The following is a 15,212-nucleotide window of genomic DNA, read 5'->3' as shown; positions in this document are numbered from 1 at the left end:
CTTAAACATTTACAAAATCATGTGAACGTCTTATTGTGATAAATCGTTTTTCAAGAGAGATCTGGCCAAGAGGGCAGCATGAAAACAGCATTAGGTCAATAAAGACAATACAGACAACATAAATAGGCCAAGACAGCGGTCACACGCTACATTACAAATCATACAGAATCTACAGTGAAGGTGCACATTCAGGTAATTGAAACTGAAAAGTAGTTTTTAAGCAACTTACCGAATTTTACAGAAAGTTAATTTTACCTTATTTACTCAACAACACTGGACCAAACATGATTAATGACCTTAGATTAAATATGGATTATAATATTAATTATATATTTAGTATTTAATTGCTGTCATTAGTAGAGTAAGTTACAGTAAACATCTACTTCGACTGCAGAGACATGTTGACTTCTGTGTCACAGTGTTAAACTGGTTCAGTCCTTATCTGTCAAGCAGACATGATGTTGTCTCACTTGGTCAACATTCATTGGCTACGGTCAATTATAATGATGGCGTCCCCCCAGGCTCCATCCTGGGTCCTCTGCTGTTAAGACTTTCCATGCTGTGGTTGGTTAATAGTAGGAGACATGGAATTACTTGTTATGTGTAGATGATAAACAGCTGTGTAGTACGTCATAATCACAGCAAGAGGAAGTATTCTAGGAAATCAGTAACCTTTATTTAAAAATTGACTATTAATCACTATTACTTTGATTTGGTTTGGTACAGAAATGTATCTTCTGTCTATCTGCTGGTCCAGGAGGTGAAAACAGGATTTTCATTATTTATATAAATTAGTCTTTGAAGCATATAAAAATATAATATTTTAGAAATGAGTTTCTCTGACTCAGGACATTATAATTCGTCTAAAGTATTGCTGCTCTTTTTGACCACAGCTGCTTGTTAATTGATAGCTCATCATGCTGCTGCCGGTGCTGGTGTTATCTCTCTATTAGGGTCTATTCGTGTCAGGTCTGGCTGTGCTCGGGCCCCCTTCAGATCAGATCTCGCTTTTAAAAAAAGTAATTGGTGAATGTCAGATTCAGGTAGGTTTACCATACATCCAATGCAGATCGGGTCCAACATTCTGGACCTGTGAAGACATCGACTGTATGTGTCCAAACCAGGGGCGATTCTAGGATCAGAACTTTAGTGGGGCTCAGCTCCTAACGAAACTGAACAGATCCAATCTTAACTTCACTATCTGTGCACTTTTTCACCTGGTTCTTCCTGCTCTCTCCCTCTCTCTCTTTCTCTGTCCTCTTTCTCTCCATCCTCCTCTCTCCCTCGTTGCACTGACAGAGTGGAAAAACAGACATTTCTTTAGGGTTATATATGAAATTGAAAAAGGGCTTTAGCGTAGCCAACGTCTTTACTGCCTCTGCAAAATCATGCTGCATCTTAAACAGATCAAAACAGAGAAAGATGGTTCCAGTGCTTCCAATCTCTGTCCATACATGTACTGTAAATATACCAGAATAGGAAACATTGTGACAATACTTTAATTAAACTAATAAAGTGCATCAGTTAGCTTGTTAGCTGGCAAGTGTGCAATGCAAGCAGACTAGCTCAGAGAGCTAACATTAGCCGATAATCTCAGCTAGCAACTATTCACACCATGGAACTATAACCAGAAACTTTCTAAGTCTTAAATCAACTTTGCGATAACTCTATGACCCACACAAACAACGTAAACTGACGTTAACAGAAAGCATTTACAACCACGAAAAGTGAGCAGGCTAAGAAACCGAACTAAGTGACGTGTTCTGTCTGTCGATCTCCTCGCTCCGTTTCAGTAATATGGACAGCTCCTCACTTACTCACCCCCTAATTTAGCCATATTTCACCATTTCACAGCACAAACGCCCACCTTCTTAGCTGTGGGGCTCACAGTATTCATATGCCAAAATATTTATACAACGAAAAGCATTAAATCATTTGCCAGCATACAGTGCATGAGATGAAATTTAGGTGTGCTTCAGCCCCCCTACAAAGGGTCTAAAAACGCCCATGGGGGCAGAGACAGCCTTGTTTGCCACAAAAGATTCAGTGGTATTCATATTAAATATTTTGGCGGTAAAAAAGGTACATAGGTAGGCAGTGGACCAAACCACTGTGAGGCATGTAGCAAAGTTATTGCTAGGGACATCTCAGTAGTCGCTGGATATTGGTAGGGACATGTCCATACCGTCCCTACCAAACTCTATGCCCTTCACCTCAACCACCATCCCTCCTCTGAGGCCTCATTTGAGCTAAAATACAGAATAATGCACCTACAGCTTTTCATGAATTTTCTACAATTCTAGAGAGAAAACAAACCCAAACCCTTGAAGAGGACTTGTGTACCTCTACAGAGTCTTTGACCCATGTCTGTGCACATTTTGGACACACAGGCACATAATGAATCTGTCAGTGTGGCAGTAAAATCAGGTGTGAACTGTTTAAATACCATTCTAATGTATATAAGTGCATTATATAAAACTATACACACTTTTAATAAGATCAAATCTCAGAGGAGCATCAAGGCCTCAAAATAATTAGTTGGTTAAATCGAAACACTTTCCTTTGGTCCAAAAACTGTCTCTCTGTTCACACACAGCTGTTGTGATGACGTATGAGGGGACATATGAGGCGTTTGGTAAACAATCAGTTTGTTCAGTGACATGTACTGTATGGATTGTGGCACAGAATACATTATGTTTATGAAGCGTCAGAGTTTCTGTCACAGAAAACATTTGTTACATTGCAGATATGGAGCTTCAGTGTCCTGAGATTTCAGTGTGATGTGTAGACGTAGATGTTTCGTATGTTGTGAATCTGGTTTGTGTCTCTTCAGGTTGTTAAGGTGGACTGTTTGAACTTCAGGAGGAAAACTGGTATGTGTGTTTCTTGGTTTTATATCCCAGTGGGGACTTTAACCTGAACGCACACTAACCCATGGGGTCACTGTGGGGACAGAAATTGAGGTCCCCGTGGGTAGAGACGGCTTTTTGAGGGTTAAGACTTGGTTTTAGGGTACAGGTTACAATTAGGTTATGGTTAGGGTAAGGGGCTAGGGAAAGCATTATGTCAGTGACTGTCCCACACGGGGTCAGTGAAACAAACGTGTGTGTGTGTGTGTGTGTGTGTGTGTGTGTGTGTGTGTGTGTGTGTGTGTGTCCTCAGTGAACTGTATCAGTCTCTGCAGTAGCTTCCAGCTGCAGCAGGCAGTTCAGTTTCTGTTCAGTCTGACTGAGGGAGGTTTTTGTACGACGCTTTTTCACTGTGTGAACACATACTGACTGTTGATGTAATGTGCACTCTGACAGTAGTAAACTGCTGCATCTTCAGCCTGGACTCCACTGATGGTCAGAGTGAAGTCAACTCCATTCCCTGCTCCACTTCCACTGAATCTGGAGGAGATTCCAGAAGATCTGTCTGATGTTGTGTGGATCAGAGGTTTAGGAGCTTCTCCAGTTTTCTGTTGGTACCAGGCGAGGAAATATTGTGAACCAGAGTAGTGAGCAACTGTTGGACTGGCCTTACAGTCAATAGAGGCACTTTGACCCAGCGGCACTGCTTTGGCTGCTGGCTGAGTCAAGACAACATTTTGTCCAACAGACCCTGAGGAGAGAGAAGAAACACGGGACATGAGACGGTGAGGTGAAACTCAGCTACACTCCAAATGATTTTCACATCACAGAAAAAATGATTTTCCTCACCCTGAGTGAAGCAGAGGAGAGTCCAGATGAGGACGGAGAGAAAAGTCATGTTTTTGATGAGGAGGATTTCTGTGGCTTCTGTTGTCATGAAGGACAGCTGTCAGTCATCCAGTGTTCAACTCTCAGGACTATAAACTCTCCCAGAGCACTGGAGCATGGTGCTGCTGATGCAAAGTGGCTCTCTATGGAAATGCTCTGACTGACTCCAGCAGGGACTTGGATTACTCTGACGATGCTGTTTCTCAATGGATCAATACATTTACCAGAGTATTGATTAATAATGTGTCAGTGATCATTTTCATGTGGATTGGTTTTGATGACTGCAGATACATTTTCTTTAAGAGTGTCTTTTTTTGGTTTAATTTAATGCTAGAATAATTAAAATTTCACATTTACATGAAGGAAAAAATATATTAAAATGTGATTCATTCTGAAAATGATGTCCCTGTTTGATCAATATAATATGAAATAATTAATTCTTTTAAAAACAGGAAGTGTTTATGTTGAGTTTGTTGTGTTCACAGTCAGAGAGCCGTGTCGCTCTGCAGTGAGAGGTTTTTGTACGGCGACTCAATCAGTTTGTATCACTGTGGTGGACTTTCGGTGGAGGAACCAGACTGGATGTTGGAAGTAAGTTAAATTTTTGATGTATTTCATTAATTCATGAGCAATATTTTTATTTCCGCAATTATATTTTTTCTAGTAACTGAAATATACGATTATATATCTTAACTTCTAAATGTTGAAGTGCAGTTTTGTATTATAAATTAAATCATGAATGTAATGACTATAATTGCTTGGAGCAGAGAAGTCGTGCATTTCGATTTTTAGATTAAAGTTGAAACTTGAGGACTTTTGTCAGACAAAGTCAGAGAGCCGTGTCTCTCTGCAGTGAGAGGTTTTTGTACGACGACTCAATCAGTTTGTATCACTGTGGTGGACTTTTGGTGGAGGAACCAGACTGGATGTTGGAAGTAAGTTTCTGCACAAATATTAAATATCGTATCGTCAGTTTAGGTTTTAATTTCTGTGTCTGAACATTTGTAGTAGATATAAATTTCCACTGGACTGATCTAAATCACTTTAAAGACTCAATCTTATTGTTCATTTCTCCTCTTTAACCACAAAGTTGAACTCAAAGCAGCTTTACTGAACTTCTCTTTAAATGTTCCATTTAATTTGTGAAATGTGAACAGCTTGAACTGGAGGAAAGATTAAACAACACTTTAATTCTCCTTTTCAAACTGCTTTGAAGTTGAGTAAAAATTATTTTGAATAGTGTGAATGAAGATAAAAATGTTGCCAAATCTCTGATCTTCTAAAATGGCTCAAATTGTCTTTTAACCTCAGTTTGAAATAATGTCGACAATTCTCTGATGCTATTTGTATTTTTAAATCTGTCTGATGAACAGTTTACCTGGTCGTCGGTTATTTTTGGCTGATAATGTCCTTTAACAGTGGATCTGATTAACTTTTGCCCTTTTGACAGTTTGACAGTAAATATATTTGTATAAATGTAGCAGGACTTTGAATGAAATCATAGATGACTGAAAATGTATTCAAACTGGATTTCAATGTTTTCTTCAAATAATATAAAAAAAGGTGTTTTTGTATTTTATAGTTTAAAATATGGTTCTTTTATTTCCAGTGTAGTTTGATGTCTTTCAGGTCATATGAGGACTCTTTCTGTGCTGATATGCATGAGAGGTTTCTTAAAGGGAAGTGAAACAATGTGTGAGTGAGTGACTGGTGGAGCAGAAAAACCATCTGACAGAAACTCCTTAAAGGAGAAAATCCACTCTCACACAGTAAAGGTGTCCAAGTCGCTGGTGTTTGATTGACAGCTGTGTGGTCCCTGTCCTCTAAGCTGATTGGTGTCTCCTAGGTGATGTCCGTCCCACCCTGACGGTGCTGCCCCCCTCCAGCGAGGAGCTGCAGCAGGGGAAGGCCACGCTCATGTGCCTGGCCAACAAGGGCTTCCCCTCAGACTGGAGTCTGGCCTGGAAGGTGGACGGCAGCAGCAGCAGCAGCAGCAGCTGGGAGGAGAGCAGGAGCCCCGGGGTGCTGGAGAAGGACGGCCACTACAGCTGGAGCAGCACCCTGAGGCTCCCTGCAGACCAGTGGAGGAAGGTGGGCTCTGTGACCTGTGAGGCCACCCAGGGCTCCCAGACTCCGCTCTCAGAGACGCTGAGGAGAGACCAGTGTCCCCAGTCCTGACCTGACTCACTGGGACTCTGCTACTGGTTTAACTCTGATACTGCGCTCACTCTGCAACTGTCTCTCTCTTTTATTTGACATGTTTCAATAACAATATTTACTAGCTTGTTGCAATGTTTCAATATTATTTCAGTGTTTCCAGATAATAAAGACATTTTCATCAAATCAGTTGGTTTAACTTTTTTTTATATCAAAGTGGCTGAATGAGTTTCTTTAAATGGTAACACTGACTGTGTGAAATCCAGAGCAAAACTGAGCTCACAAAAATGTTGTAATTTCTCCATGATGACTTTAGAAAGAATGAGTAACATTACATAATTTATATCCATACATACTTTATATTAAGAGACTTTATACAGTACTGAATTGTTTTAATGGTAAGCACTATAATATTGTAATTGTTTTGGGTGTATCCAAAGAACATGAATTATCCTTAAAAAAAGTAAGTATGAGAAATATTTTAAACATCTGAAATATAAAGCAGCATATCATCAGCACAGAAAGACACAAAAAGAGTGTGATCTTCATATTTAACCCTGGAAATATTTGCACACTGCTTCTGCTGAAGAGTTCAACCGCAAAGACAAATATAAGAGATGACAAAAGGAAATTTAGACAATGTACAGTCAGTGGTCACAATCTATTGCAAATCAGTAGCCAACATGTGCGCCATAACATCTGTCTTTACGAAGCTCATAATGTTCAGTTTTTGTTGACTATGTCAAAAATGTTTAAATTCACTTATATGTTCATTACTGAGGTCATATAAAGGTGGTGTTGTACTGGACTACATTATATTGAGAGGTGTTTCTAAGCATTTCTCCTCCCTATTTACATATATGAGGGGGGCTAAATGTTAGAAACACGTCTGAATATAAGTCAAGTGCAAAACCATCACTAACTACTCAAGGCTAAAATCTCTATGACAGTGTCAACAAACTGAACAGTAGAGGCATCATAAAAGTATTGCTTAGTATTACTATACTACTATTATTAGTCACTGTTTACAGCTCCCTTTTATATATTAGATTTATTACTACCGTTTATACCTGCATATATCACAGTATGTGTGTATATATACAGTAAATATTAGTAAGTGAGGAGCTAAAGTGGTGATTCAGGCACAAATCAAAAAGATGTGGCAGAATGAATGGAACAAAGAAAGTAAAGGAAGATATCTGTTTAAAAGCAGTCCATTAGTTGGGAGCACATGTTCTGGAGGACGAAATAGGGAAAGGATATAGGGAGGGTTATAACAAGACTAAGGAATGGGCATACTGATCTAAACAGTTCTCTCTACGTGATTGGAAAGCATAATAATGGAAAGTATGAATATTGTGGAGAGGAAGAAACAGTGCACCATGTTTTATTGCATTGCAAGTTTTAAAGAATGCACTCAGAGAGAATGGGGAGCAAAATATCAGTAATATTCTTTAAAAACTTCAGGTGACAAGGGTTGGAAACTCCGTTTGTTTAGTATTCCTGTTTTGAATTATATTGAATTATTTATGCTGTGTTTTTGTAAATCTTTGTATATAACTTGTTGAAACTTAAAAAAGATTTATTTAAAAAAAAAGAAACTCCGTCTAAAGTATTTAGAGTCAACAAGACTAATGAACAGAATTAGATAATTATCATTTTCTTTTAATTTTTTTATTATGTCTTCTTTCCCCATTTTATTCATTTAAGTGTTTTTATTTTGTTTATTTGTGTCTCTTTTTGTGTTGTAGACGTTTAGAGAGGATAGAGCATTAGTCCACCCTCCACATCAGTGGGTGGCGGTAGTGCACCCGAAAGCTGTTTGCCAACAGCCAATAAAATCAATAGCAGAAAAAGAACAACATCAGTGACGTAAAAGAGCGATCCGTTCTGCACATGCGCAAAAGTGGTCCACTCAGTCCACGGAGGTTACCGCAAATGTGCCTGTACAAAATTACTCGTGATGTCAATGACTGATCATAAAACAATCTTACTCACACTCAAGATAACAAGATGGTTTATAATCATTGTAACTTTCTTTGACTTACAGGACCTATTTTGCGCATGTGCAGAACGTCTTACATCCATTCCCTGAGAGCGGAGCCTGCACCGGAAGCGACTCCACAAAGGAGCCCTGCCGGTCATGGTTTGTGCCCGGCTCCTTCTTTTAAAGTTTTTTTTTCCGTGAGTCCTGCTCTTTCCGTTCCGTTTATCACATACAACCGAAGTGAACCACGAGAGCCTGCATCTATGGATGCATGTGTTGAAGTGGACTTTGTGCAAACTTTCGGGATGTTTCCCCTCAGACTCGTCTCCTGTTAGCCAAGAATGCTAAATGAAGTTAGCGTAGCTTGCTAGCTGGAAATAGACGGAGATGGAACTCGGTCACACACTAACTTCCGAGTCCAAACTGTATTTTTCATGGACCTAAAATGTCCAGATGAACCCGTCTGAATAGACTATGTGCTGTCCCCTTTATTTCAAAATGTTTTACGTCTGAATTATGTCCTGGAGTCCTAAGAAGCTAATGAAGTTAGCGTAGCTTGCTAGCTGGAAATAGACGGACGCGAACGTAACCTAGCAACACAGCGCACGTCAGAGGGACCAAACTGTTTCTAACGGAGTGAGTCTGGAGGAAAAGTTGCTGTAAAAAATGTCTAAAGTCCAAATGCTGAGAGCTTTTGTCAACCAGCGACTAAGTGCGGCTGCTGAGGAGATATTTGGGCTGTTTGAAAGGACGATAGCAGAGCACGAGGAGGAGCTTTGTCGTTCAAAAGAGGAGAACGAGCGACAGCGGAAACTGCTGGACGCTGTTTTCCAGCCTGAAGTCCGGTTACACAGAGCAGGTCTGCACACTGTCATTGCTCTTCTCACTTTAAACTGCTGGGAAACCATCTGCCACTAAAAGACACTGAAGCTGTTCGAGTATGACAGCTGCAAAGCGCACGATACGCTTGTAGTTTTAGTTTGAGTGACTTCCGAATATGTTGTACAAAATGTGCAACATTTCTCCCCGTGTTTAAGAAAGTAGTGGTGTCAGTGGTTTAAGTGTCAACAGGAAATGACAGTTTCCTAAAACGTGTATGTATTTCATTATTCTCCACAGGCGTCCAGCGGCTGTCGGTGAGTACAGAAGAGGTTCAGGAGTGGAGCCCCAGTCTGGACCAGGACCCAGAGCCGCCACACATTAAAGAGGAGCAGGAGGAGCTCTGGACCAGTCAGGAGGGAGAGCAGCTCCGAGGGCTGGAGGAGGCCGATATCACCGAGTTCCCATTCGCTCCTGTGAAGAGTGAAGAAGATGATGATGATGAAGAGAAACCTCAGTCCTCGCAGCTTCATCAAAGCCAAACTGAAGAGAACAGAGATGCAGAGCATTTGAAACCAGAAGCTGATGGAGAGGACTGTGGAGGACCAGAACCAGCCAGGAACTTTAATCCAGATAATCATTTACAACCAGCTCCTCGAGACAAGACTTCACACTCCTCTGAACCCGAGACTGACGACAGTTGTGATTGGGAGGAGACCAGGGAACCTCAGTCAGGTTTAAACCCAGAACCTGTGAGTGATCAGGACTGTAATACTGGAAAAACATCAGTTAGCTCCTCTGAATGTGCTACAAGCTTTGGCCACAAGGAACATCTGCAGAAACACCATGGAATCCAAACAGCAGTGAAACCATTTAGCTGCTCAGTTTGTGGTAAACGATACCTTCATAAGATCTCTTTAATGACTCATATGAGACTTCATTCAGAAGGAAAACGTTACAGCTGCTCAGTTTGTAAAAAAACTTTTCAATGGAGAAGAGATGTTGTGAGGCACATGAGAATCCACACAGGGGAGAAACCCTTTAGTTGCTCCATCTGTGGTACAGCATTCACACGAAACTCAACTTTGACCGCACACTTAAGAGTTCATACGGGAGAAAAACCTTTCAGCTGCTCAGTTTGTAATGCAAGTTTCAGTGCCAGAAGCAATTTGTTCACACACATGGAAATCCATACCGGGGAGAAACCCTTTAGTTGTTCAGTTTGTGGTAAAAAATACACCCGGAAGAACGCCTTAACGACTCACATGAGACTTCATTCAGAAGAAGAAAAGCGTTTCAGCTGCTCAATTTGTAACAAAACTTTTCAATGGAGAAGAGATGTTGTGACACACATGAGAATCCACACAGGGGAGAAACCCTTTAGTTGCTCCGTCTGTGGTACAAGATTCGCACGAAGTTCAACTTTGACCACACACTTAAGAGTTCATACAGGAGAAAAACCTTTCAGCTGCTCAGTTTGTAAAGCAAGTTTCAGTGCCAGAAGCTCTTTGTTCAAACACACGAGAATCCACACAGGGGAGAAACCATTTAGGTGTTCAGTTTGTGGTAAAAGATTTGCACAAAAGGAACATTTGAGACGACACTTGACTGTCCACACAGGGGAGAAACCATTTAGTTGTAGCGTTTGTGATAAAAGATTCACTAAGCTCGCTTATATCAAAAATCACAAGTGTGTTGGTGAGAGCAGCAGAAATAAATGAAGCTGCTTGTTGAGACATTTTTTTCCAGCAGGATTGAAGTACTGAGGGCAGGACTTGGCTCAACGCTGATCAGCTAAAAACTGTGACAGACTCCAAAAGAAGTTCTGCTTCATCTTATCAGAGAAGCCATGTGACCATTTTAATTCTGTTTTTATTCGAGTCTACGTTATTTCGTTGTTTCCGGGCAAAGTGCTTTTTGTTATGACATGTATTCATTGATTTTAAAATGTATTTAAATTTTCTAAAAGTATTTTATGTCACCTATACAGCAACTATGGTCAACATTTGGTGTTTTAAAATGTGATTTATAAATTAAATGTCTTGACTTAACACAATTTATTTCTAATTCAATGGACTGTCCTCGTCTTGAATTGATGTGTAAAACACGAACAGTTGATTCCTAAAGTGTTCATACTCAGGGATGTGATTTTTTTTTACAGATTAATCCAGAATTCTGAATTTTCTAACTTGAAAATGTGACCCACATGTCAATCATGAGGCACATCTAGAATTAAAATGAAATACGACGCTCACGTTGTGCCAATCGCATTTACACACAGACTCCGAAAACAAAAATTTTTGAGTTTCTTCGCATCAAAGGCTCAGTATCACTTCATAACTCAGATACCACTTTCAACAGGTCAGATAGTAATATCAAGGTTCAATTCTGGACCAATACTGTTCTCCTTATATGCTCCCTTTGGGTGATGTAATCCGTCAGACATGGTATTTTTTTTCATTGCTATGCAGATGACACACAGTTGTACCTCCCTGTCAAGCCCACTGACCTCAGTATGCTGAGTTCTCTGCAGGACTGCCTGTCTGACATAAAACACTGGATGTCGATAAATGTTCTTCAGCTCAACTCAAATAAAACTGAAATCCTTGTTATTGGGCCCCAACACATCACTAAACAAATATGCCATCCACTGGTAACCTGTCACAACATATCAATCCTGTTGCAAGAAATCTTGGTGATAGCAATTTATGTTTTGAGCAACATATCACTAAGCTTGTCCAATCGTGTTTTTATCACCTCAGAAATATTGCAAAAATCCGATCTATTTTAAATCTTACTGATGCAGAAACTGTTGTACCTGCTTTTATTTCCTCACGCCTCGATAATTGTAACAGCATGTTCACTTGTCTTAATCAAAAAACTGTGACACGACAGCAGACTGTACAAAACTCAGCTGCTCGCCTTTAAACCAGGACTGAGAGGTTTGATCACATTACACCTGTGTTAGCCTCTTTACATTGGCTCCCTGTTTGTTTTAGGATTGATTTTAAGATCTTATTGATTACTTTTAAGGCTCTTCATGGCTCCAGATTACATATTTTGTAATCCCTTATGACCCTTCACGTAGTTTCAGATCTTTGTGCAGGGGTCTCCTGTCTGTTCCTGAGTCCAGGATGGAAACTAAGGGGGGCAGAGCTTTTGCCATCAGGGCCCCGAGGCTCTGGAACAACCTGCCCGAAGAAATGAGGTTGTCTCAGTCAGTGTCTTCGTTTAAATCTCTTCTCAAAACACATTTTTATCGGAAAGCAGATCCTGATTTTACCTGAGCTGCCTGTTTATTTTATTGCTTTTATGTATTTTATTTCTTTATATCTCGTCATTCACTGTGGTATTTTATTTCTCTTGTTGTGAATCACTTTGTACTTTGTTTTGATAAGTGCTCTATAAATAAAGTTTTATTATATTATTATTATTCAGGTGGTTGATGACGAGGAGGAGGGTGGAGTAGAGGATGAGGACGGCTCAGGCCCTTCAGGTAGCTGCGGTGCAGCCTGGGAGATTCCTCCAGTGAGAGAGAAGCACAGCAGCGTCAGGATGCAGGTGAGATGTCCACAAAATCATCCTCACTGTTTGACGACTCCATTTTGTCATTTTGGCAACGAATAGAAAAATAAAACGCATCGACTCAGTGTGCGAGGTTTCTGTGCAGAATGATTTTGATCAAATGACCGATTTAAAAAGCATACGAAAAATCCGGACTTGGTGTGCAAAGGCCTTAACTCTGTGAATTAAGGATTTATCTCGACCAAACCAGAGTTGGTGATTGTTGGAACAGTGGAAACACTAACCAAGACGGTTTGGGTAAGTTTGGTTTTGTTTCTGTCGAGTTATTGTCGCGAATAAATGAACAAGTCAGTTAAGCTGGTCTTAGTTCGGTAAAAGAGAGAAACTTGAATTCAGAAGGTGTACGGTTGTATTTTTCTGTTTGATAAGGAAAATAGGTGTTAGCTGGTTAGCATGCTAACTTCGGTAGATATCTCTGCAACACAATACATAGAAGTCTTTGACATGAAGTCACAACTGTTATTTCTTCACGTTCTGTTGATCATTTTAGTTAAACTTAAATCTCTTACATTCTTACACATTGCACCTTTAATGAAAGCATTAAAAGTATAACTTTTAGTTAGATACAGTATATTTAGTGTTTCAATGTTCAAAGTGAATTATTATTGATAAAAATGTTTTTTTTGTAAACCTCTGTTGTTTTAGTTTCAGTGCAGCTGTTGAGTCAGATCAGTTCCTCTCCAGCTGAGGGAGGTTTTTGTATGACGTTGTATCACTGTGTGAACGGGATGCTGTAACTCTGCTGACAGTAGTAAACTCCTGAATCTTCAGCCTGAACTCCACTGATGGTCAGAGTGAAGTCAGTCCCAGATCCACTTCCACTAAAACGACCTGGAACTCCAGAGTGACGGGTTTGTAGCAGAATAAATCAGGAGTTTAGGAGCTTCTCCAGGTTTCTGAAGGTACCAGTGGAGATGATGGTTTTACATCTGAGAGAGACAGTCTGTCCTGGAACAACAGACTGAGATCTGAGTCAGGACGATTTGTCTGATGAACCTGGAAAACATGAAAAAGAGAGAAGGGTTAGAGACAAATCCAGCTTGGAGAAGATGATCAGCATCCAAACAGAAGAGTCATTTCTTTAACATGGAGAATAGATGGAAGAAGGTAAATGCTGCTCGTCTCAGTGTTTCTCCATCACAGCAGAACATCATTGTGTGTGAACCTGTGGTTGCATCCTGAAGCAAAGTTTTCAGAAGAGAGTCTCACCCTGAACAAGGAGCCCCAGGGTGGCCAGCAGTAGAATCAGTGACATCATCATTGTGCTGCCAGGCGTGTCAGTGGCTCTGAAAGGCCTGGACAGCCACTGATCAACACTGGCCTCTTAACGGCTGGGAGCAGAGAGGCAGGACAGATATGCAAACACACAGAGTCAGTGAACTGTAGCTGTCCTCAACATATCATGGTGTTTCCTCCTCAGTGCTGGGACAGCTGGCTGTTTGAATCATCCTCATGTTGATTAAATGAAACTCAGGATGCTGTGTAGTATTTACATCTTCAGCTTTTTAAGTCAAGAAAATCTTTCCTTAAACATTTACTAAATCATGTGAACGTCTTATTGTGATAAACTGTCTTTCAAGAGAGATCTGTCCAAGAGGGCAGCATGAAAACAGCATTAGGTCAATAAAGACAATACAGACAACATAAATAGGCCAAGACAGCGGTCACACGCTACATTACAAATCATACAGAATCTACAGTGAAGGTGCACATTCAGGTAATTGAAACTGAAAAGTAGTTTTTAAGCAACTTACTTAATTTTACAGAAAGTTAATTTTACCATATTTACTCCACAACACTTGACCAAACATGATTAATGTTGTAAAAGACCTGAGATTAAATATGGATTATAAGAAATTATCAAATATATATTTAGTATTTAATTGCTGTCATTAGTAGAGTAAGTTACAGTAAACGTCTACATCGACTGCAGAGACATATTGCCTTCTGTGTCACAGTGTTAAACTGGTTCAGTCCTTATCTGTCAGGCAGACATGATGTTGTCTCACTTGGTCAACATTCATCAGCTACTGCCAATTATAATCTGGGCGTCCCCCCAGGCTCCATCCTGGGTCCTTTGCTGTTAAGACTTTCCATGCTGTGGTTGGTTAATAGTAGGAGACATGGAATTACTTGTTATGTATAGATGATAAACAGCTGTGCAGTGCGTCATAATCACAGCAAGACAAAGTATTCTAGGAAATCAGTAACCTTTATTTAAAAATTGACTATTAATCACTATTACTTTGATTTGGTTCGGTACAGAAATGTATCTTCTGTCTTTCTGCTGGTCCAGGAGGTGAAAACAGGATTTTCATTATTTATATAATTTAGTTTTTGAAGCATATAAAAATGTAATATTTTAGAAATGAGCTTCTCTGACTCAGGACATTATAATTAGTCTAAAGTATTGCTGCTCTTTTTGATTACAGCTTCTTGTTAATTGATAGCTCATCATGCTGCTGCCGGTGCTGGTGTTATCTCTCTATTAGGGTCTATTCGGGTCAGGTCTGGCTGTGCTCGGGCCCCCTTCAGATCAGATCTCGCTTTTAAAAAAAGTAATTGGTGAATTTCAGATTCAGGTAGGTTTACCATACATCCAATGCAGATCGGGTCCAACATTCTGGACCTGTGAAGACATCGACTGTATGTGTCCAAACCAGGATCAGACCTTCAGTGGGGCTCAGCTCCTAACGAGACCGAACAGATCCAATCTTAACTTCACTATCTGTGCACTTTCTCACCTGGTTCTTCCTGCTCTCTCCCTCTCTCTCTCTCTGTCCTCTTTCTCTCCATCCTCCTCTCTCCCTCGTTGCACTGACAATCACACACAAACATATTTTATGCAGCTAGAAAATACAGAAGTAAGTGTTACTAGAAGTAACATCATTTTGACCTTACTCTCTCACCTGAACCTGGCTGTTTTG

General features: G+C 40.1%; 1 protein-coding gene and 2 gene segments (V, D, J or C); 2 read left to right on the top strand and 1 right to left on the bottom strand.

Annotated features, from left to right (window-relative positions):
- Positions 1–10,751, top strand: part of LOC122864546 (zinc finger protein OZF-like) — a 66,865-nt gene extending 56,114 nt beyond the window's left edge. The window contains exons 1-3 of one of the 3 annotated variants that reach the window (XM_044172097.1): positions 7,824–7,840; positions 7,945–8,040; positions 9,001–10,751. In XM_044172097.1, coding sequence (XP_044028032.1) covers positions 7,959–8,040; positions 9,001–10,421 — 1,503 coding nt within the window. In that variant the 5' untranslated portion in view covers positions 7,824–7,840; positions 7,945–7,958 and the 3' untranslated portion in view covers positions 10,422–10,751. Of the gene's footprint in view, positions 1–7,815; positions 8,741–9,000 lie in introns of those variants that run through there. The other 2 variants (XM_044172096.1, XM_044172098.1) reach the window with 2 other exon arrangements.
- On the bottom strand, positions 3,242–4,066 carry LOC122864589. The segment is given in 2 exon segments: positions 3,242–3,600; positions 3,699–4,066. Coding segments are annotated over 2 exon segments (432 nt in total).
- LOC122864635 lies at positions 4,492–6,083 on the top strand. The segment is given in 2 exon segments: positions 4,492–4,672; positions 5,584–6,083. A coding segment is annotated over 1 exon segment (261 nt).
- Positions 10,752–15,212: the final 4,461 nt, after the last annotated feature.

Source organism: Siniperca chuatsi, linkage group LG17 (genome assembly GCF_020085105.1).
Source record: "Siniperca chuatsi isolate FFG_IHB_CAS linkage group LG17, ASM2008510v1, whole genome shotgun sequence".
Lineage (NCBI taxonomy): Eukaryota > Metazoa > Chordata > Actinopteri > Centrarchiformes > Sinipercidae > Siniperca > Siniperca chuatsi.
The sequence above is the reverse complement of the archived record's forward strand: the minus strand, read 5'-3'. Positions and strand labels throughout refer to the sequence as shown.